A 25,143-nucleotide genomic window follows, 5' to 3' on the forward strand; every position below is an offset into this window, starting at 1 on the left:
ATCTTAAAGGGGACAAACATGCAAAACTGAAATTCGCGCAAACTTCAAGAATAAATTGCTATATGTATAAGATTAATTTTCTGAAAATGTGTATCTTTCATTCTTACTCGTTACAAAGATATTTATATAAAAACCGATCATCTTTCCCGATCCGTCTTGAACATAGAAACGCGCTTCCCTCCCCCTGAACAAATAGCGGATGTGACGTCATTTGAGAAACTGTGTACACACCGGCATTGTTGATAAATCAGTCGAGCGTTCTAGGAGTTGGCTGTGTTTGAATTTTTAAATTATGGCGACTGCCAGCGATGACAGTGATGTGGATGATATTCCCGAAGTAGAATATTCCATTAACATCCAACCTTACATGTATGAACCAGAGATAGATTCGTGTGACAAAGATAAACAGGGCTCATCAGAGTCTGACAATGGCTATGATCTGGAGACTCCAGTGGAATATCGTCGGCCTGGTGTAGAAGAAGCACAGTTGCTCGAAAACGCAAATTGGTAAGTAATCTTAGTCTGAACAAATCTGCAAATAGCATTTATAAACTACTTTTAATTTTAAATATCAAACTGAATATGAGTACCAAATCGTGGAATAAATGGGGTAGGGAGCTAGAAGTTTGTACTGATCACGTTTTTATAAAATCATTTTCTGTTATTTTTTTTTCTCTTTTTTTTTAAATTTTCTGTTAAGTCACATGAAGAATTTTTTGTTGCAGTCTTTTTGAGGGCTGGAAATTGATTTTCATTTTCTAAAGCCTGGATTAATCCAACAGTTATTGATTTGGACCTGTATATGTCATTGGTTGCATGTTCTTCCAAGAAATGGACATTTAAAATATCAAACAGGCAATAGCTTTTCTAATAATTTCAACCTTTTTCACACACAGGTGCTTGTGTAGTAAATGTGTGCCAATGTCCAACCAAGAAGAGAATATTTGTTGCCAATCTCAGTCTATCTTGGAAGAGAAAATTGAAGAATGTTCCTCTACCTGCATCACAAACTACGAGGGATTCATTGCAAACTGTTTGAACATACACGTCTTAGAAACGTCATTTTATGAGTACATTCAAGAAAATGGTAGATTAAGGGAGAACAACCAGATCCACATGTGAGTATTAATCTTGCAGCAACAACAACAACAACAAAATCTTTTTTGAAGAACAATGAAAACCTGTGTATAATCCTTTTTTATGAACATTTTTATAATCACACACTTTGGTAAGTTCAATTTAAAAACAGAAAGGTGGTCTGCAAATGAAAATGACAAATTAAGGACCAATTCAGCTGAATTTTATGTGTGTTTGTGAGACATAGATAGAAAGAGAGTACACAACACTTTACACCCCCACCTCCTCCAAGGCACCAAAAACGTTAAAAAACTAAAATACCATGTATACTGTGATTGGATTGGTGTGAAATTATGTGTAATAACTATACTATTCAGTAAACTGTATTTTGTCCTTTCAGAGTCTACCGACACATAGCATATAGACGATTTGTCCGCTGGGTGTGGAAGATACTTGGTAGAAGAAATAGAAAGATATTACCATCATGTGTAGTGAGCACAATTCGCAAGACCTTCCCATCTGAAACCTACACAGGATTCAAGTATCCTCGCATCTGACAAATATGAAAATTTCTGACATTTCTAGAAATATGTGAATATGTGTGTATAATAGCAAAAGAATAAATCAGAAGCTATTGAGGTTCTAAACTTTATTGATTCAGATTATACTTTCAGCTATTAAAACGCTGACAGTGTTCCTGAATTATTGAGTCCTTATCTAGAACCAAATTCTTTCTGTATGAAGAGGCTACAGCTGGTGGTGGATGGTTCATTTCACGGGCCCTAGCTTCATGTGCCTTGCGATATGTGCTGTATAATTCTCGCCGCATTACAACCTCCTCCATCAGTTTTTGGACATAATCTGAAAGTATGAGTTTTATTATAATCATACAGCCAGCTAACAGTGTCGTACATTTTTATATGGAAAATAAAATTCGTCCAAAAAGAAAAGTGATCCAAATACTTTGTACAATTTATAATATTTCTACTTCTTTTGCTGAAAGCAAAATAATGTTTGAAAAAACTGAATTTACATTAAAATAACTGATACTAGTTTATGTATGTATACAGGATGAGCAGTTATTCATTTTCAGTTTGGTCAATATTCAACTTTATATGGACAATTTTTCAGAATTGTTAATAAAAAATGTCAACATGATTTAACCTGTATTAAATTGCTTACCATAATTCTGTTTGACCTTTACTTGCTTCACTACTGGATCACCCTTTCTAGCCTTGGGAAAAGAAATTTTATACTGTGCTTTCCCATCCTTGGCTACAGCTGGAGCTCTTGATGAGTTTTCATTGAAGTGTAATGCGGCGAGACAGAGTCTGGAAATACAAAAATGATAACCCTTAACTGAAAATAATGTTTTCAGTCAGATGTACAATACCTGTCACTTTTAAATTATATAATCCCAATACTTTTAATTTTATACGAGTCAGCTTCATACATATATTTCAAAAATGGATGTTAGATCTTGCAATAAAAACATGAAACTTTAATTATTTACCTTGCTTTCATCTGATCATAAAAGTAATGTCTTGATTTCGGGGCAAAAAAGCAGATGGTGTTGTGGAAGGATTCTAGACTAGATGTCTGTTCTGCAGGTGACAGCTTCTGTATGTCTTTGAGCAGTAGTCTTCCGCAGACAATTTTTCCTACCTCCCCATGAGCCTTGCTGCCTATAAAGAAATGTAAATTGCACAATGTCAGTAATTTATTGCATACTGTCTGCTGATATTGATGCATAATCAGGGATCGTCCTGGGCTTCACCAATGTCGCAAATTGCGATTTTTTTTCCTTATTGGTGACAAAAATATCCCATCTGGCGATTTTTTTGGCGACAGACTTTTTGGTTATTTAATTTGTACATACAATCATGGATTTGGACTGAATAAATTTAAAGCCAGAACGAAAGGAAGCCACAAACTTGACTAAGCAATGCATTGGAATCAATCTGTTAAACAAACGATCCTTTGTTCTTATTGACAACCCCATCTTTACAGTGCATTGTTACATCATAATCTGCTTATGCTGACATCTGGGCTGAGTACTGTATGCTGTGATACAGTCAATCATGCTACCGCACTATACCTACAACTGACCGACTTCTGAAGACGCGAATAGAACAGATACAATTAATTGAATGGCTAATCCTTCTGTTATTTTTTTTTTTTTTTTTTTTTTTACATATACCAATACAATAGTTTTGTTGAACCTTCATAGAAAACTGATAACCTTTGAAGTACCGACTACTGCGTATATATACAAAGCAAATGGAAAAAATCTCAATCACAATTATATCTGTCGCCAGTGCAGCATTTTACTCATTGATCTTTTCCTTTTGCCATCAATCCCGTGTTACGGCTGCAGAGACTTAAACTCCGCAACAAAAAATAGCAAACAAGAAAACAGTTTTGCATAATTAATAATAATTATTTATTTCTCAAAATACAGGAGTGAAAGAATACCTAAATAGGGTGTGAATTTATGCTTATATATACGGTCCAATATTGCCAAGTGTTGACTCATGTAAGTTTCATTCGTGGGAATAGAGATCCTATTTTGTTTGTCGAGAAAATTTATACAGCATTCAGTGATCATTCTTGGGATTTAGGAAGCAATTCACTACAAGCTTTGTGAAGTTAGCCATAAGGGTGTGTGGGGGGGGGCTGCTGAGAGACTACTGGTGTCACCTGTCAGCACTGTAGACTGTGAATGTGGATTCAGTAAGATGAACCTCATAAAAACTGACATCAGAAATAAACTCTGCATCTCATCTCTCGAGAATTTAATAAGAATCAGCATGTACAGATGTGAAAAATTAGACTTTGAAACTGCGTTCAACAAGTGGGCAGCCCTAAAATCGCGACGTATCTTCATGTAACACTTTGTAACATTTTGTTAATGCTTGTTGTAATTAGAGTATTAACTAACCCATCTTTTGTAATTTTCATTGCCTGTTACATTAATAGACTAAATTAACACTTGAAAAAATGTACACTACTTGTTCTGGCGACACTTTTTGAAAATTGGCGACAAAATATTGAGGTTGGCGATTTTTTTTGGCGACAGCTTTTTAAAAGCCAGGACCATCCCTGATAATAAATAGATTGATTGCCCCAATATTGTATAATCTGTGTGTGTGATCTATGCAGCAGAATAAAATGTATTTCAATATCTTTAAAAGTTTGTTTTATTACATCCAAGTGAAAATTATAAAAGCAGTGTTAATTTAAATAAATAAAAGTTCAATAGGATTTAATAAATGGCATTTGTTAAGAACATACTGACAAAATAAAGAAAATATTACATCAGTATATGCTGTGAATTATCAAATACCCATCATTTCAAGGAGTGATGAGTAGGCTATTCATATGCTCTAAACTGTAATATGTTTGCTTCATTTAAAATTTAACATTATGAATACATTGTACAACAAATTAACTAGCCTGACTTGATCCAGTTTCTTGTCACATCGTCGTGTAAACACTTGGGAAACAAGTCTCCATGACCCTCATGGACATCTGATATGTGGTTCAAGATGCTGGTCCATTTCTGTGTCACCAACTCACCATTGCCCTGGCTGCTAGCGGCACACCAATACATGTGGTTGCTGATGGACCGTGCCCACTGTGATACAATATTTGTACCTTTTTTCTTCCCCACTGCTTCCAGCTTTTTATAGACTCCTTAAAAAAAACATAGATTAAATAAACATAGCTGAAAAATACTACTGTGTAACTGATACAACACTGTTATGATCACAAACATGCTTATAATTCCCTATAAATGTGCAAAGCGGCTTAGTGAAGATGACCAACTTGGGGTGAGCTTGATTATATGATTCTTGTAATGAGCAAACATGTATGGAATGCCATGAAATAATTGTACGGATTTAAAATGATTGAATGCAGCCTGTTAGAAAATTTGTGTACTTATTGCTGGGGAAATACTCTTATAACTTTAGACTAAATATGCAAAACTTGATTGTGTTGCATGATTTAAATGCATTAACAAATAAAGTATGTATGATGTCTTGAATCAGTGCATACCAGTTTACCACATTCTTTTTAGACTCTGGAGAGAAAAAAGAATTCAGTACATTACATAACCCATGAAGATCTCTGGAACATATTTACCTTTTGCCATATGCCATACATCAAACCAGTGGTTGATCCCTTCCTGCTGTGTCCTCATGTATTTCTTCACCTGACTATGGCGATCTGTTACCAGATCAGATACAGAAATTCCCTCTTCCTGCATAAATTGAAGACTGCGTATCAATCCTTCCAACTCCATGGCATAAGAATTCTTGACCTCATTGCACTGAAATATAGTATTCTGATTTGTATTTGTTGTAAGTAATATTCTTTCCAAGAAGAAAACACTATTATACAGTACATATATCTCTGATTATGTACTCACTAATTTTTTTATAATGTACGAGTTTAAACAAGAGAATTCATTGAAAAAAATTTATAACAAAATCACATACCTGCACAAGCTGGATATCCACAACTTTTGATGTCTGGACATCCATCAAAGTATAACTGCCATATTTGGCAGTGTGGCCTGGGGAGGAACACCTGGCATCTCCACCCAGCTTCAACGACTGTCTTGTGGCCCGCACCTCATCTAGGTAGAGCTGCTGTCTATATTCCCATAGTGACAATGTTGCAGGCACAGTATAGCATGACTGGATGGTATTGTAAGAGCTCATGCTCATCCCAACAATTCCAGCATGGCTCAGAAATTTGAAAGTCTTCACTGGACTGTTGCCACTTAAAAATACTGCTGCTGCAACAATTAAATTTCCCCATGGCATGGAATGATGCAGTGGTTGACTTGTCCAACTTCTATGAAAGCCACATAGACAATAACTCTTAACGCAAAAACAACTTCCAATATTAAACTTCTGATGCTGCAAATTTGCCTTTGTACACTTGGGGCAAACATCAAGCAGTTCCATCAAAGACATTTCAAATACAATATACTTCAAAGCCTTGTGTGGGTCTGTTGTTGATTCCTCATTATGGTCCTCGGCTACATCAGGAGTCCAGCTGGGATCATCACCAGAGTCTGCTTCGTATAAACTTTCCACACGCGGCACCTCTTCGTCAGAGCTCGGGTTGATGCCTGGTTGGGTCCTTGTCCTATGATGGCGATTGCACTGCACAGCAGATGATCTGCAATCTGGTGCTACCTGGACTCCACATGTGCTGGTCTTAGGTCTGGGCACATCAAAATTGGCCTGTAGTTTTGCATGGCGTCTCTCCTGGGTTTAAAAATAAATAACAATACAGGACTATGAGTGTATATACATGTATTTAGATGAGGTGGGCTGCATTCACAAATTTAAAAACATGGTTATTTGATTCCAGTTGTGTTATTTTTATATCAAAAACAATGTTTACCATATGGATGAAGGTTCATTTACACACACAGGTTATAGACGGATGAATGCAGTGAAGAAATGGAGAGTATCATTACTGGTGTTAAAAGTACACATAAACTTATAATACTTACAACTAAGTTGTATGATGTTTGAGTGCTAACTGAAAATCTTTCCAGTGGTATATCTTGTTGAATACACTTTCCTATCAAAGAGATACAGGAGTCTGTCTGGGTCTCCATGTGGACCTGGCCCTTACGGTAGCTGACTGGTGTTGGTGCTTTGGCTTCATCACTCACCCCATATTGTGGCTGCAACACGTTTGTAAAGGTCTGATCCACACACTCCATATCGGTGACCTCAGCTGTAATCTCAGCCATGATCTGATTAGGAAAACAATAAAAAAAAATTTTTTTAGTTTTTTTCCACTACTCTCCATATTTGGCTGACACAACAATTTCAATGGACAAATGAACAATGCATAAATTAAGTCCTTTTAAGTATAAATTCAATCTTAAAATAAATGTAAACATTCCTGCCACTGATGTGACGTTAACCTTGAAACTAAAGTACACTAGCTGTTGTCATGGACTTTATGGTCGACTACCACAGATCCTAATGTTTTCATTGCAAGACACATTGTATTGATATTGATATTTATTGCCATATTGCCGTTTAGTCATTGCTAGCATCAGCATAGATGTGGGCAGACCGTTTTTTTATGATCTGCCAGATAAGCAGTAAAAAAAATGCTCATTACCTCAAGCTTTCTCCTCTTCTGTATAGCTCTGCTCCCCGACCTATGTTGACTACGATTCGCCGGCGTGTTTCCCGTCTTCTGTCGTGTTGTTGGAGTAGAAAAATCAAAAAGAGTCGGCACTGCATCAGGTTTCAAACGCAAACTTTTTGGTTCAAACCCAATACTTAGCGCGAGTCTCGGGTCTTTTGAGAAACACTCTGGCTCGAAGTGTCTCTGGCACAACCTGGTGTGTTGAGTTGGCATAAAGCCTTCTCTCTTTAATTTAATCGCCCATACAGATCTCCTTTTAGGGTCCTTTGGAAATGAGAAAAAACTAATCTTCTGTCCCGAACTGCTGTTATTGACACAATTTAGAGCTGCGCACTGAACCATCTTGTTTATACTTTACACTTCGCTGCACAAACTGAATATGACGTTTCCAAGTTAATCGTCTCAAATGACGTCACATCCTGTTTATATGGAAGGGAGATAACAAATTCGAGTCAGGTTCTTTCCTTTCGATCTTGGAATACAGGACTAGTTTTTTTATGAAATCATCGTACCAATACAGCAGATGCAAAGAAAAGAATAGTTGGGATAGATTATATATACAAAATACTAAATATCCTTCGATTTACATTTTTTTTTGTCAGGTCAGGGTTTTGGTCCCCTTTAAGATATTTAAAACTAAATTGTAGAGGAAGATGTCTATCCTAATTCTCGATCTTGCATGATATAAAGCCGAACTTTCCTTTGGTTGTTTTGTTTTCTTTTTGTTGTACAAAAGTAATGTTAAAGGAAGAGTAATACAAATGTGTTCCATCATAAACATTCTGTACAAAAATGATAGGGAAACTGTAATATACAAATTTAAAAAGGATCCACCTGATTTGCCTGTTTAGCTTCACGAAGAAGTGTTATAGAGACATGTTTTCATAACATCCTATATAATTTCAATGATAACGTTTTAAAACTATGTTAATTGCATGCATCCCATGCTAATCTTGAGTATCATGTTTGAACTGTATACCTTAGCAACATTGGCACAAGCCAAAGCGGCAAGGAACAAGCGCGTTTTTGACAATCTGGAAGAGGAAAGTGTGCAGCTCTCAGTTGCAAATGACAGTTTTAATCAAACCTTCATTGCAACCCCGCATTATATTGCATAACCGGACGACAAAAAATATATTCTGTTAGGTGGTCAGTTCAAAGAAAAATTGTTTGAATCAATGCGTGATTCATGTCTAAGTAGATGTATATGGAATAGATAAATAGGAAGAACGTTCATTTATATTTATTTGAACGTCAGGCGAAATGGTGGGCCTTTGTTTTAGATAATTACCCCCAACACACAACGTATTCACAACGTATCTGTAAGTGTATGATTTGGTAACGTTGTGATATGACGCTCTAGCAAAGCTGTTGAAACATTCACATTGACATAATTTTAATAGCCCTGTGATGTAAATTTAAAAAAAAAATACAAATGACATATATGTGTATTGATCAGAACACCGTCTACAACAAACAGTGTCATTTTTACAAAGATAATATGCATCGTTTTTACAAAGTTGTACCAATTTTGTGTGTAACTTTACACTATCAGGTGGAACAGTCGCTGTTTCGTAGTTGTTTCCATTTTTATCATAAAAAGAAATAACTGATTGAAGGTTACAAGTTCTGTTGGAAGACAATTTATTCTTCATCTTCTGTGAATACTTACGTGTAGTGCGACCGCTCCGCTGGCCTAGTGGTTAGAGAGTTCGCCTCGGATTCGGGAAGTCATGGGTTCAATCCCCGGCCGAGTCATACCAAAGAATTACAAAAATGGTACTAACAGCTCCCTCGCTTAGCGCTCAGCATTAAGAGGTTAGTGTTATGACTGGTCGGCCTGGTGTCAGGATAATGTGACTGGGTGGAACATCATGCTACATGTTTGCGACATGATGCCCCAGTGCTAGGCATCACTATAAACTGCCACAATGCATCCATCGTAGCAATATGACTGAAAAATTGTTAAAGCGACATTAAAAATCCAAATCACACAAACACGCACAAGTGTAGTGCGACCATAGTTTTTCAATTTTAACGAATATACGAACCAATTTTTGTAACTTTTTCTGTACCTGCATAATATCATTTGTGGTTGAGATGATGAATTATCTGCTGTTTTCAACCGTCAAAATAAGTATATTAACTAATTAATTAATTGATACATAATTCGGAATTTTAGTCGCAGAAAGTAACTTTGCTACTGTAAGAGATATTTTCTGGGCTCATCTTTTCATCATGTCTGTTGACATATTCATTCACATGTAAATGCGTAAGCCAACAGGTAGGTCTTCGCATTTTTTGACATTTCTGATAGCGGAGACATACATACATACATACATACATACATACATACATACATATCTTAGTACATCATATCATAAATTGACTTGTGAACTGGCTATAAATTTCTTCATTTTGTCAAATTTTTGGGATTTTTTGGATGTGAGTTGTGTAAATGCCATATATCTTTATGCCATATTTGATTTTTTAATTGTCAAAAGACCTATCATATCTCCCAGGTATACCTCTTAATTGCTCTTCGTCCTTCCTTAATCTTACAAATGTTTCAATGTCTTTTTCCTTGAAAATATAAATTTATCAGTCTGTGGGTTTAATAAACAGAAGCCTCTTTCTTTCTTCAATTTCAGCCTATGTTTTGAATGATGTCAACATGTCTAGAAAAAGGTGTGACGTGTGAGTTCAATTAGCTGATATCTGTATCACGACTTGAAACGAGGCACATTTTAAGCTTACCATTTATTGCTCATATATACATGACGCAGCGTACAAAACAAAATATAAATATATATTTGTGTTGGTAAGAGCTTCTTGATGTTTTAAATTTAATTTCATGAGCAAGCATGTACTGGTGAGCAAAATGTCTTAACTATATTTATTTAATTCGTTTTTTGCTATAACTTAGGCTAGCAGGAAAATTGTTTTTTATAAAGATATTGGGATAGTAACACACCTTGGGATAGTAACACACCTTGGGATAGTAACGTACCTACTTATACTTATATTCACAGATTTGTGAGGACCTTGACACATGTCTAGACTCGAGGACGAAAAGAAAGAATGAAAGTACGGGCTAGAATAATAGAATAATGATTATACACCTTCTTTTCCTGCAAAATGTTTAAACATTATAATGGATATTCTTACTTTACATTTGTGTAGGTACGTGAGTACCAATTGCACACTCAGAGAGTACCATCAACCTGATAACTCTAGTAAGCTTTCCTTTCTGTTCGCATGGATAACTTGCAGAAACACAAACGAACTTTTATCTCAAAGGAAGTTTATTAAATTACCTTGAGGTAAACCTACACATTAGAAGACATACATCTTCATCCAGTGTTTCACAACAGGATGAATGGTCATTGTAAAGAAGTGTTTGTGGGGACTATATTTGCACAATCAGATATTGCCACTAAGTTGAGAATCGAAAAGTATATTAATCAATACAAACTTAAGATCCACCCACGCATGTGTGAAATGAACACCTTATAATATAAAATCCATCCATATTGTTGAGTCACCATTAAAAATAGAGACTTGTCTTTTGCATTTTTTAAAAAATAGTTTGTGTCCAAAGCGAGATCGCATGTATTACTTCTATTATCAGCTGGAGATGTACCTGTAAGAACTCAAACGTCAGAAAGCATTATCAGTTTTATAAATGAATCCGGTAGTCATTGCAAAATTAACAACACAAAGACTTATTGTTAATCTAATGGATCAAATAGAGGACTTGTGCTAGTAATGATAAGCAATGATAAATTTTGATGTGATTTTCAATTATGGACATTATATATTAGAGAACGAGGGAAAGAAAAGTGAGATATGAGAGTCTCATTAACTCGGATTAAATGTTACATACATCCAGACATCTTTTCCATTAAGACACTAACCTATCACCCACAATTTCTTTATATATTTAACATATGCTCCAAGCTAATCATCAACATCAAAGTAACAATTGTTGTATGCATTATAATACATATAGTCAATTTCAGTAATCGTATGCATATGTGTTCAGCTTATTATACGGCAGTAAGTCTAACCCCACCCCACCCCATGGCCTCAGGAAGACTAAATTTTCAAGAAGACTTCCTCTAAATGCTTTGGCATACATGCATTAGCTCCATCCGATCACATTATGCTCTTAAACGATCTCTGCTTTCAATACATTATACGCCGAGGCAGACAAAGTATTAAAAGTTGAAAAAGATAAAGCAATTCGAAACGATTGAAAGGCGATCCTATGAACGGCAGACAATAAGCCTACCCTGTTTTTACACCTCCTTTCTGTACACACAAGTTTACCACCCAAAGGATCTGAATGATATCAACCTTTAGTCACATGATGTAGCCTTGAACTAGGCTTAATTTACAGATTATATTATTTTTTTACTATTTTCACCAAGACCATCACCTAGAAACATTAGTTTCGGAATTTCAAGCTTTCTTTATTATCCTATGTGCAAGCCATTTACAAATTTACCCAAGTAACGTACCTTGGAACAAACATCATCCTGCAAAATCGTTGTTTCACTCACCCACAAAGGAACCCGACATTTGAATCCTAAATAAACCAAGCTTTTTCCATCGATTCCGTGCATAACTTACACATCGTTTGGACACTATACATGGTCTAGAACTAATGCTATTATGTGAGCAAGATGTTTGTGTTTTACGTTTGAATTTTATTACCCATCCACCCCAGCAACCCAACATGCTGCGTTCTAGCACAATGGGTAAGTCAAAGGTGAAGGTGATAGTTCTAAAACTAAAGTTATTATGTAGAAACCATATTTCATTTTTCACCCTCCGTGACCTTGATCTTAAATTCCCAAATCAATTGGCTTTTATGTTACTCAGTCGAATCACCAATCCAGAAGATGGAATTTGACTTGAAATAAGGCAAGAAAAACTAATGCAGTTTTTCTATAGAATCTAGAGATTTGTTCCAATTAGTTAACTCCAAATCTTCCTTTGATAAACATGTACAGTAGAAAGAAACAGCTAAAAGACAAAACTTAATATAAATTTCCTGAGACACTGCTTTTATTCTAATTTGTAATTCATAACAACTGACGATTTGTTTCAGGCACAAATCGAACGTGCTTTTTGAAAGTAGTGTTTCAAAGATGTTGTTATTTCACCAGCCTCCATCGACGCTTTACATTCAAAAGCATCCACCCATACCACTTCTTATATGCAAAAGTTAGCTATAAATATTCAGTTAGACTGTACAGAAGATGTAAACAAAATTCATTGTTTGTCGGATTCGCATCACATCTTTACCGCTTAAATATAATGCGGTTGGATAAATGTGTGTCAATTGGGAAACATGTTTATGACCACATTGTTCTGTAAACGGAGGTGAATTTTATTTTACCTCTGTAAGACAACATTTAAACCCTGCTTATATATGTTGTAGATTCTATGTTACAGGTATACGGCTCCTTCAACCCTACCCCACACGTTATCAAACGAGTTATATCCTTAGTAATACTTGTTGTTCTTTTTGTCTTGTGGTTTCATGCCATTTTACATATGATGATAGTGTTATAAATAACATATAGAACCCTTGTAGAGGTATAATTACCTATTCAGACAGACGAGACCATTTTATTTTCCATTTCCCTTTCGTGACTCGAATAAAAAAATGCCCGCCAAAATGTTCATTAAACAACAAATTCCAGACGGCGGGGTGTAGATGATTTGTTTACAAAATAGTTCCTAATACACTACTGGGCACACGTGTCGTGTGCACATGAAAGCAATATGAAGGTGTGCAATATCGTAAAATATCGCACGATTCTGAAAATGTAAAGTTAACGGAGTGAAAAATGAGCGTAATTCATTTCGGCATGTAATACGTAACTGACGAATTATTTATTTTGTTCTTTACATAGCCCATTTCATGCAGACTTCGGTGAACTTCGTAATTTGCTCGGAATTTTTATCACGTGGTGGGTGGTCAGCTGACCGTAATAGGTGGTGGGCAAAATATGGCTAACGCTTCAGCATCAGCATCAAGTTCTGTAACTACTTCAACATCGTTTATCGAGTTAAAAAATGCATATTCAACAGCGATGCTGCCGCAGATATTGACGAAATGTAATATTGGAACCATCCTGTCTTATTTTCTGGAAACTAGGGCGGATTTTAAACCCAAACGAGAGAGTAGCTTTGAGCTGTTTACATCGGGACATGTACATGTAAGTTAGGAAACGGTGTCGAAGTAAATTTAAACCTGACAATCATAAAGCAAGTTGTTCAAACTATTTCTGTGCATCCGAAACGTCACTATAATAAAATGCGTTTCATAGGAGTTTATCAGATTTGTTTTTGAAAGTCTGTGGATAATTTACATATAAATTTCAATCATTTAATTAATTTTATTTCTGAAATATTTCTAAACAACAGTGGACGTCATTTTGTTATATACATGTGCCCACCAGCGTTTGATTGGCTGAAGTATAAAGTAACTCAGGAAGTTAATCGGATAATTAAGGAGAAACTCGGTTAAATTCGGTATGAAATGGGCTATTTCAGTTTGAAGTGAGTTAGATTACCATTTGGGTATCTTCCGTTCATTCCATTATATGTTACCAATAGCCAGATCCAAAAGCATTTTGTTCGTTTTTGTTCCGGTCGTTTGGTTTCTATTTGTATAAGAAGACGCGTTGTGTCTTTGGCCGTCCATTAGTTAATATCTAACAACAGCAGCATCCGCCATCTGTCAGCATCGTCAAACGTGCCGGAAGTTTGTCACTGTTAAAGGTGATGGCTACTGATTCCCATTTCGAGTTAAGATAGGTTGCTTACCAAGGGAGGTAAACGCAAGAACAATCGTAGTTATACTTAGGTTGCAGTGTCTCCCCTTTCCAGCTGGGGACTTGAGCCAATCTCTATATTTACATACATATTTAGAATGCGTGGCCACATTATCTGCCATTTTGATAGGGATAATAAGCACAATAAGTGTGTAATATGTAAATTAGTTTCCATGTCTGCCTCTCTCACTGTCTGTCTACATTTCTTTCATAAACCAAATAGTTTTTTATAGGTAAAGTGATATCCCCAATGTAATAATTTATTCATTAACTTATTAGGTGTTAACTATTTAATAAAGTTATTTGTTAAGTTATCTAGACCCTCATTTATAGATTAATGTCTATACTAATCTGCATTCGCACATTAACATTTTGTTAGAGTCGCGTATAATGTGTACCTAATATTGTTAATCTCTCTCTCTCTCTCTCTCTCTCTCTCTCTCTCTCTCGGCAGTAGTGAAAGGGGGCGCTTTACGGACAATGGGAATTAGCATTAAAAACACCCTTGGGTCACTTTACGGACAAGGGAAATTTAACATGGAGAAAAATCGTGGGTCACTTTACGGACAAGGGAATTTAACATGGCAATAAATCGTGGGTCACTTTACGGACAAGGGGAATTGAACATGGCAATAAATCGTGGGTCACTTTACGGACAAGGGGAATTGAACATGGGATTTTTTTTTTTAAAAATTTAAAAAAAAAGAAAAAAAATTAAAAAAGGGGTAGGCAATTCAAAGACTATCTCTTTTCGAGAAATATGGCTGGCCCTGAAAAGGGCCTTTGGGTTTTCTTCTTCTTCTAATTTCTTCTTTTCCTCCACCAAGTTCTTATTTTATCTCCTACACTCTTCTTCTCTTTCTTTTTTTTCTTCTCCTCTTTTTTCTTCTCTTCCTCCTCTTCTTTCTTCTTCTTTTCATTTTCTTCTTCTTTTTCAATTTTTTCGTTCCAATTGCGTATTCTTATTCTTTCCTCTTCATCCTCCTTCTCCTCCTTGATCTCTTTCATGACACCACTAATCTTGTCCTTTGCTTTCCTTAAGTTATTAATTTCCATCTTCACACGATGGGGACTATAGGAATAATGGTCTTCAACCAGTCTTAATAGCATCTGTTCCATTATTCCTAAGTTGTCTAAAACGTCTTGCAAGGTTTGCAATTTGTCCATTTGGTTTGATGCCATCTTCTTTGTATTCTTTGCAGAATGGTTTGAACAACGAATACTGTGGGTTCTTATACGAAAAGCGCGAACGTGAAGGAAAACATCCCCCTAAAACATAAAATGGATCTTACCTAGATGATGACCCAACATCGCGCGGACGTGAAGGAAAACATCCCCCTACTTTTTTCATATAATATAACCCAAACTATACTCTCCACATTTGCTAAGAAACAATAAAGAAACCCATAATCTACTATTCGCACAAACATACCTTTACTCTTACAAACACAAACACACCAACACATACCCTCACACATTAAAAAGAGTTAGTGTTTATATTCACACTACTCTACCTACACACATTGGCAAATTAATCGTTATTTCTTTTCTAGAGTATTGGGTAGCCCTGAAAAGGGCTGTTTTGTTTGGAACTTCATGGACACCTGGTTAATGGTGGCACCTTCCAGGCCTGGCGCCACATACACATCTTATCCCCCAGTTACTTTTTACCTTTTGGGGGGAGAGAGCAGAGGCAGGATATGTCGCTTCAGAATCCCAATTTTCACTCTCTGGGATTCTGAAATTTTTTCTTCTCTCCTTTTCCTCCTCCTCTTCTTTATATCTTCTCTCCTCCTCTTCTTTTTTTCTTCTTTCCTCCTCTCTTATCCTTCCCTCCTCGACAATGGCTTCAGCGGCCAGTTCATTTAATATGCGCCTGGCATATTCCAGATGCACATGAAGCTCCAACAGTTTCTCAAGTCTCGTGTTCATTTTTTTGGTGTTGATCAATCAACAAGGGTAGCTGGACTGCCGAACGAGTTTCAATTTATACTGAAAGCGCGGACGTGAAGGAAAACATCCCCCTAAAAACATAAAATTCATCTTACCTAGATCACGACCAAAAAAAACAACAACAACGCGCGGACCTAAAAGAAACACTCGTTCACTTTTTTTATGCTACCCATCACTATTGTAAAATTTTTATAAATCACTTCAATAGACTATTTACATATGCAAAGCAATCCAATCTAACCCCAAATCTACACCTCAAACAGCCCAGAAAAAGAAAGAAACATCATTTTAATCTACTATCCACACCAACCTACTTTATCACTTACAAACACAAACACACAAACACATACCCTCAAAATTTTTAAGAAAGAGTTAGTGTTTATTTTCACACTACTCTACCTACACACATTGGCAAATTGATCGTTATTTCTTTTCTAGAGTATTGGGTAGCCCTGAAAAGGGCTGTTTTTTGTTTTTGCTATGGCATTCTTTTTTAGTTTCTAAGAATGCGATGTCCTCTGAGGATAGACTTTCTGGCGATAGGTCTGCTTCTTCGGAAAGAGAAGAAGAATTCTTTGGTGTCGATACGACAATCGACAAAGCCTCTGTCAGCTTCAGGTTGCTGCTGTTGCTGCTGTTGCTGTTGTTGCTGCTGTTGCTGCTGTCTCTGAAGTCTGTACTTCTCTGTCCATTCTTCTTTCTCCTTGTTCATTTCTTCTCTGAAGAGCTCTTCTATCAGGTCTTCAGTGATTTTTAACATTCTCACATTCTCTATTTCTTCTGGCTTCGGTATCAGACTGTGTCTGACCCTATGCAAATTCACGTAGGCTTCGTTGAGCTTAGCTAGTTTGGAGCACATCTTCTTAGGAGGATGAGTCGACAATGGATGGCTAGACTGGGAACAACCCGGTTCTTAAAGTGAAAGCGCGGACGTGAAGGAAAACATCCCCCACACGGTTTTCGAGCCGCAACGTTCATGAGAGGGATAGTAAGAAATGAAAGAGCATCAATCCAACATTCTTCTAGCTAAACAAAAGACAAAGGCATTTTTTTCTAAACACAACATTTTTTATTCAAAAATCACTTAACACTAAACAACAACATTTTTAACAATAATCCAACACTATAACATCAAACAATTTTTTTTCAAATCACAAACATTTTTTTCTTCAAATACAATCTACTTTAAACAAGGCTGACAACGTTGTGAATGAAATTGTGATTTCCACTGTTGGAAATCATTAGGCCATTGATGGACACTACGTTTCCTAGCTTGAGACAAAAGATAAGCATAATGGTCACAAAACCATCGATCTACTTTCACATCGTTTCTAGCAGAAGAACGAGGATCAAAATGAGTCACTAAATGTTCTAAGGAATAGCCCAGGCTGCGATGATGCAGAAAATACACACAGTACTGTCCACACACCAAGGAATCTGTGCCTTGTAATTTCACGTTATTGAATCGGGTGGTTTGAGCATTTCTTCTCATAAAGTCGATGATATCGTCTTCCAAAGGGGGCAATCCGTACGAATCGAAATATTCCACACATCCTTCTTGAGGAAAGTAGACGGCTACCCAGTGGGTTCCTGGGAGATGACTATCGTCCGTGTTGATCACGTAAGCTTGATGGTCTTTAGGTTTGCGATGAGGGAGTTCATCTTTAGCACAGACGACGGGATTCCAAGAAGACGTATACGAACTGTGGTTCAAAAGGTAATAAAGTTCCCAGGTATCCATTGTTTTGTGTTTGTTTTTTTTCTTCTTCACAGGTAATAATAAGTCGTCAATTCGATCCTGACTTTTTGCTTGAAAATGTCTGACGAATAAACGGTTATTCGTTCTGTTTCTTCACTCTGATTCAGGAGAGCTTCGATACGATGGATCTCTTGAGTGGTTAATGGTGGACAAGAATGTTCACGCAAGTCTTTATACCACTGGTGCAACACGTCTTCGTTCGAGATGAGACTCCAAGCTTCGTCCAGATACTCGTCCAATTTTTCTTCTTGACTTAACATCAGGCATTTATCGTGTTGAATTTGACTGGGATGATCGTTTTGACATCCATAGCAATTTTTCTTGATCAATTCCGTCATTTTGTCGACCAAGTGTTTGGCAAAACAGGAGACTAAATGGGCTTCTTGTTCTGGCCATCTCGACTTCATCATGACAATTTCTTCGTCTTGGGATTCTCCTTCCACGGTCTCCTTACATTCCATGTCCAAAGTTTCTTCACTTTGTAAAGAGGGATAACAGTCTTCCATGGCTTCTAATAATCTAGAATGACTTCTCTCAAACTGTTGATTTCTATGGTATTATCGAATTCTGCATACAGGAGGACGTTCACTGTCTCTGGCAGAGGATTTGCAAACTGAAGTTCCACACGAATCTGGCCGGATTTTATAGGGTGGAAATGTCCCTCGTCGCTGCCTTGGTCTGGAGTGAAATCAAAAGCCCACAAAGCGTAGCCTCCTGCATAATCTTCGTACGTAATACCGTGACTGGTATTGGTTCCTAACTGGCCGGTGGCTTCGTACAGGGACAAGTACGATCTCAAGTAATTTTTGTTGACAAAGTCAGGTTCGAAAGGTCGGGTACACAAGGTCTTGCCATCGCGACTGACTTCGATCTTAGACACGTCAAAGTGTTCAAAGTGGAAAGGATTTTTAGCGAAGGCTCCGTTGAAGGCTGTATTCTCGACCATACCAACGATCAAACGTTTGGGTAACTGTCCTTGAAACAGATGATCTTCGATCATGGATCGCTGTCCCTTGGGAATGGTGAAGGTTTTCACTTCCACGCGTCGTATGGGATACTTGGCGGTCGTTCTGCTCAACGTCTGACTGATATCGTTTCCGACTTTAGGTAACACTTCCACACGGCGTACGTAGAGTCTGGCTTCTAGGATTTTGGTTTTGTACTCGTCAGCATTACCCAATAAATGGAAAGCGGAACTGCTCCGATTCAGTCTCAGGCGAACATTCACTCCGTTTAGCAAATATTTCTCTTGCAACCACATGTCCAAATGCAAACGGTCCATCAGTTCTAAACTCTGTCCATCTTTGATTCTGTCTCTTCGTTCTATAAATCCCGCATTGTTTTTTTTGGCTGTTGCATCAGTTTCGAATGTTTCAAACTCGCCTGTTTCGTCAGCTTCCCATACTACACAGGAATTGAGATGAGTGTTCTTGGCATCTGTTCCGTACGTCAAGAGATTTTCCAGGTAGGCACGATAAGGGTAAGTATCCATGCTGCTACTGACCAGTTTGTTATTCAAGTACAAGTCCACTCCACTGAACAAGGAATGCATGAAATTGTTGACGGGAGCTACTGCTTCAGTGTCTATAGGACCTCCAGTCTTATCTAGAATTTTGACTTTCAGGTACAAGTAACTGCTATTCAGATCGATGTAATCTTCGGGCTGTCCTTTGATTTCAAACTCGATGGGAGCGGAATCGGTCAATGAGGAGATGGGGTGAAATTCCACCCACTGAGATTCTTGCATGGTCATCATGGTGGGGGGCATGGCAAACAGATCCAGTTCCGTCTTGGAACAAGCGCAAGACTCTCGGTGCATCATTTTTTTTGTTCTGTGTCTCAATAATCGAAAACGTCTAAGTCTCGAACGGTTCTTCTTTTCTTGGCCTTTCTCGCTTGAAGTCTGGTGAAAGGGTGTTTTCTTCGTCGTCTCTTTCTGCCTTGTCCTTGCTGAATGCCTGACTCGGTAGCGTGCAGGGCATTTATAGGTGTGTCTCGTCGGCCCAAAATGTCTTTGCCCGTTTGCAGCAAGACATTTTTGCCTGCCCTCATGAAGGCTTCTTTAGGGTTTTGTTTGTCGATGATGACATTTTGGAGAAATTCTTTGCCTTGCGTCAGTGCCGCATCTTTCAAGGCGTGCAATCCGCGTGTCACCATCGGTTTCAACACCGGGGCCACCGAACGAAAGGCCGATTTTAACATATCTCCTAAACCGTGTCCTCGCTGTCGAGCCACCCCTCGGTACACTGGATACATGACTGACTTACTTACTTACTTACGAGTCGTGAGAGAACCGTTTTCGAAAATGGAGTTTCACCGTGACTTTTCCTTTGGTGAATGGAATATTTTGTCCCAGATCTCCTTTTATAGTAATGTTGACCGTGTCCAAATACGACTTGCTGACCGGCAAATAGTGAGGATGGACAAATTCGCGGTGGACGTGGTAAGTGTTTCCACCTTCCTCGTCAGCGTTTGCGGCAGAATCCACTTTGAAAGGAATGACACGCAGTAACGGCACGGAGGTGTGTCCCACCACGTTGTATTCCACCACATCGGAATACACGAACATCAAATTCTGTCCTTGGTTCAGTTCTACCGGGGTACGAAAATACTGGCCAAAAGTCTCGTTGTCGTAAATGATTGATAATTCGGGGGGTTTTTTTTGTTGTTCTACTCTCTTCCTCATCTCCATGTCCCCGCCCAACATGTCAAACAATTCATCACAAAAATAGAAACCCATGATTTTATCCTCAGGAAATTTTATCAGGAAGCGACGAGCTGTTTTGTGGTATTCCAGGGTGACAGTTTTGTTCTTGACATTCTTAAAAGCTTCCCCAAACACGCCATTAAACCTGGTGGCTATGGTGTTGACCAAATGTTGACCACTAAAATAATAACCTGGGGGAACGAACAAGTGATAGATGGTGTACTTTAGATTTTTTGTGCTAGGGGTTTTATGCTTATATTTGCTATGGGTATCCATCCACTGTTGTATTTGTTCGTCATAAACTTCCACATCAAATTTATTTTGATTGGCAACGACATTGAGGACTTGGGTCGGGTGAATCATTTCTACTAAAGCCACTTCCCAATGGGCTTCGTGATCTAAGGGGATGGCTTGAGGTAATTTGGCCGTGTAACAGCACAACGTGTTGTTGGGAAACACCTCCATGGAACTGTCACTGGGTAAGGTTAAGTAAAATTGGTTTTGGTGACTCATAATTCCAGAGTTCTGTGGCTGTCCGAGGGAATATTACTGGACGTCAGAGGTGTGTCTCCGCCCAAAATGGGGTTCTGGTTGTGGTTGTTGGAGTGGTGACTGGCACTGGCACTGGACACAACGTTCCCGTTCGAGGAGAATTTCAGGGACGGATTGGGAAGCAGGTAGCCGATGCAACTGCTCAATAAAATGGTCCACAATTGTTTGTCTCCTTGTTGCAAACTCAAATTGGCGATGGCTGCCCCGATGACACAATACACCACGAAGATTTGGCAGAAAAAGACGATTTGCGTTTTAGGCACACGTTCTCCACACCACACCCACAAGGGTTGTTTTTGTAAATCTTGCACAGAAGAACTAGGGGAAGAAGGACTGGTCGACGTAGCTGCGTCTGCTGTGTGAAAGGGCATGATGGTCACTTCTTCTTTTTATTGTCGATGACTTGCGAAGCGTCGATCCAAGAATCGAAACTGGGTGGATATCCTTTCCAACGTACTTTGACTTCTTTGACACGTCGTTTGCCCACTTTACGGGTTCTGCGTTCGAGAATGCTTTCGATGTCGTACACGTCGTCTTCTTTTTTGGTGACACGTTGTAACTCGGGCAAATAAAACGTTCCTTTGAGTACTTCTCCGTTCATGTCTTCCAATTTATAGACGGCAGGATGACGGCCATGTACTCGTCCAGTGACGCGAAACAGTTCGGTCGTCCAGTTAGGTAAGTAACCTTTGTCGAAAGTGCGTTTGGTTTTGCCAATGCGCACCCAATCTCCTACGGTCAACTCTCCACTTTTCTTGGGGACAGCCCTCGTCGGGGACGTACCGAACAGGCGCTCGAACACCAGCACTTCGTTGTCGGGAGTCACGTCTTGCGGGGCACGTCCGATGCTTCGATGGTAAGATTGGTTGTACGCTTGCACCAGGTGCGGTAAGATGTCGATGTACTTCAGAGTGTGGTGATGCGTAAAATATTTCCACATGCGTTCTTTCAAAGTGCGTTGAAAACGTTCCACGATGCTGGCTTTGGTTTCGGGATTCTCGGTGGTAAAAAAATGAATGTCACGTTTCTTTAATTCTTTTTGGAAAGCTTGGTTCAGAAATTCGGTGCCTTTGTCCGTTTGCCATCGAAGAGGGCGACGACCGCTTTGTTTCAACACCCGTTGCAGGGCTCGCACTAACTCGCTGCTGGATTTGGAAGTCAAGGGCACGACCCAGGCAAATTTGGAAAAGACGTCGATGACACAAAACAAATATTTGTAACCACGATTGTAGCTGGCCAAATGAGAGACATCGGCTAAATCGGCTTGCCATTGATGATCGATACCTTCCACTCGGGTGCGACTTCTGGCAAACTTACGTCGAATGGGTTTGTGTAAAGTGTAGGTAGCTTGTTCTTGTAACCATCGTTGCACTTGAGGTAAACGGAGACTTTTCAGTCGCGTTTTGGCAGCACGATACAATTTTTGAACTCCTGCGTAACCTGCAGGATGCGAGGGATCGTAGTAAATGCTAGCTAAGACTTTTTCCATTTTTTGTGTTGATTGGTGTCTTAATAAGGCACCCACTCTTGGAAGAGGCTACTCTTTTTCTCTTGGGGTATTTTCTTGGATTGCAAGGCTTTGCGTGTGCGACCGGCAATAGGTGTCGAAGAGGAGGAGGAGGATGTCTGAGCAGGGGATATCGGTTCTTGTTTCACTTCTGTCTTCACTTCTGTCTTCACTTTCTTTTTCTCTTGTGAGGAAGAAGGGGTGGCCATCATCTTTTTAATCCATCCAATTCTGGAGGTAGGTGGTGTTGTTAACTTGCGTACTTTTTCTGGTGGAGTTTGAAACCCTTCTTCTTCTTCTTCTTTTCCTTTTTCTGTCTTGGTCACGGGTACTGGTGGTACTGGTACTGGTACTGGTGATGGTGCTGGACTTTTCATCAAGGTCTTAAAATCTTTCAGAGTGGGTAGAGCTGTTTCGTCTAAAGCTTTCTGGTGAAAGAGTTGCAGTCGTTGCAAGAGTTGACCGTACTTTTGCGATTTTTCTGTTTCGGACAAATCTTGGCGATCCAGCAAGGATTGCAATTCGTGTTGTAACTGGGACATTTCGCTCAAATTGGGATTGGGAGGTAAATGCGGGGTGCGTTGTTCTTGCCACCGATGGTATTCCATCCATCGTTTGTAAGGCACTAAAGCTAGTTTTCGTCCTTCCATGGGGTTGTCAGGGGTGAATTCTGAGATCTTGGGACTTCCGAAGGCCTTTTTATCTTGCTCCCATCAGTCCTCCCAACATGGTTCCCAAGACTCCTTTCAGTATGGGGCCTAACAAGAGAGGTAAAATGCCTCCACGTTGGACCAACATCTTCTTTTTTTGACGAATGGGAATTTTCTTTTGAACCATTTTCCGAAGAACGTGACGATGTTTGCCTAAGCATTGTTTCTGGTGTTTGGACAAAGGGATCGTGCCTTTCAAAACGTTCAAACAACATTCGCACACGGTATCGATGACCTCTTTGGAGGCCGTTTGAATGAGTTTTTTTCGTAGGGGTGGAGAAGCTTTAGACAGGACAGATAACAGGTCCCCATGTTTGGCTAAACGTGGTGGTAGGCCTTTTCTTTTCTTTCCTTGGGGTTTTCTGGAGGGTGACATCTTTGAGTCTTTAGGAGCACCTAAAAACACTGATACCCTACTCGGTCACAGGCCTTTTTTATACTGGAACGCGTCGCCACTGATTGTCTTTACGTTTTATCAGTTTGAGGACAGGCATGACACGTCGTGCAGGGGTACGTAACGGACTAAATCGAGCCAGTTCTTGCTTGGACAAATCCAGTAAACTTTGTAACATGCCCGATCTTTCTTGAACTTTGATTTTGGGAGAAGGTACTTTGTGAGCAGCAGCCGCTGCTGCTAAATTGGAAGGTCCTGCCACTGGGGAAGTTCTTTTGGGGGTCATCAACGGAGAAGTTCTTGGTGTGATCAACGTCTCCAAGTACTCTTCAGTTCCTGGTGACATCAACGGAGAAGTGGACAAACGTGAGGCTGCCGGAGACGCTGTGGCAGGTCGTGGCTTGCGAGTGTAAGGTTGCGTCCTGGCCGAAGTGCCTCTCTTGCGACTAGTTTTCTTCTGTGGACTTTTCTTTTTTTGAGGACTTTTTCTCTGTTTCTTTTTCTTGGGGCTTCTTTTCTTTTTCCGGGGTGATGGTGGTGGTGTCTGGTAAGAGGAGGGTCCTGCCACTGGAGAAGTTATTCTTCTTGGGGACTTGGTCTTTTTCTTTTTCTTCTTGGGGCTTCGTTGAACTTTTGTCTTGGGGATAACTTTGGGGGCATTAGGATCCCATCTTAAGAGTGAGCGAATGATGACCCCTCCTAGAGTACCGCTCCCTCCAGGTTTCAAAATGATTTGTTTTTTGGTTTGAGTGTCGATGCGGGGATCGGCCAGTTGGACCAAAGCGACTTTGTTTCGATCGAAAAAGCGTTGGGTTTGATGAGGAATCTGAATGATTCCTTGGAGTAATTGACGTGCCGTCACCGTGAACCATCGTAAGACTTCTTTGAGACTAGCTTCTAAGACACGGGCTCGTGTTTGTGGATCTTTTTCTCGGCTAATGCCATACAAGGCACGAATCAATTTGACGGGAAGATGCGACTGAAGGGACGTCATGTTCACACTGTGTGAGACAGACGAAAAAGGGTCTGAGGTTTTTATAGATTTTTTTCATGGGGAGTGAAATGAAGTCGAGGACGGAGACGTGTACAGGACAGGCCCTCCGTCTTGGCACCAGTGGTGAAACAAGTGGGTACGAAATCGCAAATCCTCGGGGGTCGTAGGTTTCAAATCGACGAGTAAATAGGCGTGTGGCGTTTGAGTGGCATCGTCGTACGCCTGAGTCAGCCAAGGCGTTCCTAACTGTTTGGCTAAGACTTGCACTTGCGATTTATCTCGAGGGCTTTTAAACAAGACCACGTAATGCGCATTGAGACTGATGGTGCGATGGGCTTTACTTTGTTGAAACAAATTTTGGGTGATGTAAACGACACTGGCATTACGGTGATGCCCTTTGCGCGTGAACCACAGTTTAATTTCTTCTTCGTCTTCTCCTAACATGTCGTC

General features: G+C 39.1%; 2 protein-coding genes across 2 annotated transcripts; one reads left to right on the top strand and one right to left on the bottom strand.

Annotated features, from left to right (window-relative positions):
• Nucleotides 1-216: 216 nt before the first annotated feature.
• On the top strand, nucleotides 217-1,634 carry LOC149783277 (P2X purinoceptor 7-like). Its single transcript, XM_089931509.1, has 3 exons — nucleotides 217-507; nucleotides 897-1,118; nucleotides 1,478-1,634. The coding sequence occupies exons 1-3, from the start codon at nucleotides 293-295 to the stop codon at nucleotides 1,632-1,634; spliced, it is 594 nt and encodes a 197-aa protein (XP_089787635.1). The 5' UTR covers nucleotides 217-292.
• Nucleotides 1,635-1,711: 77 nt separating this feature from the next.
• Nucleotides 1,712-7,736, bottom strand: LOC149783278 (uncharacterized). Its single transcript, XM_089931508.1, has 8 exons — nucleotides 7,237-7,736; nucleotides 6,611-6,859; nucleotides 5,580-6,359; nucleotides 5,224-5,410; nucleotides 4,534-4,773; nucleotides 2,591-2,762; nucleotides 2,260-2,408; nucleotides 1,712-1,938 (listed from the first exon to the last, which is right to left on the bottom strand). Exons 1-8 carry the CDS (start codon nucleotides 7,606-7,608, stop codon nucleotides 1,748-1,750), a joined length of 2,340 nt encoding a protein of 779 aa, XP_089787634.1. The 5' UTR covers nucleotides 7,609-7,736; the 3' UTR covers nucleotides 1,712-1,747.
• Nucleotides 7,737-25,143: the final 17,407 nt, after the last annotated feature.

The sequence above is a fragment of the Sinohyriopsis cumingii genome, chromosome 14 (genome assembly GCF_028554795.1).
Source record: "Sinohyriopsis cumingii isolate HCF-2022 chromosome 14, ASM2855479v2, whole genome shotgun sequence".
Lineage (NCBI taxonomy): Eukaryota > Metazoa > Mollusca > Bivalvia > Unionida > Unionidae > Sinohyriopsis > Sinohyriopsis cumingii.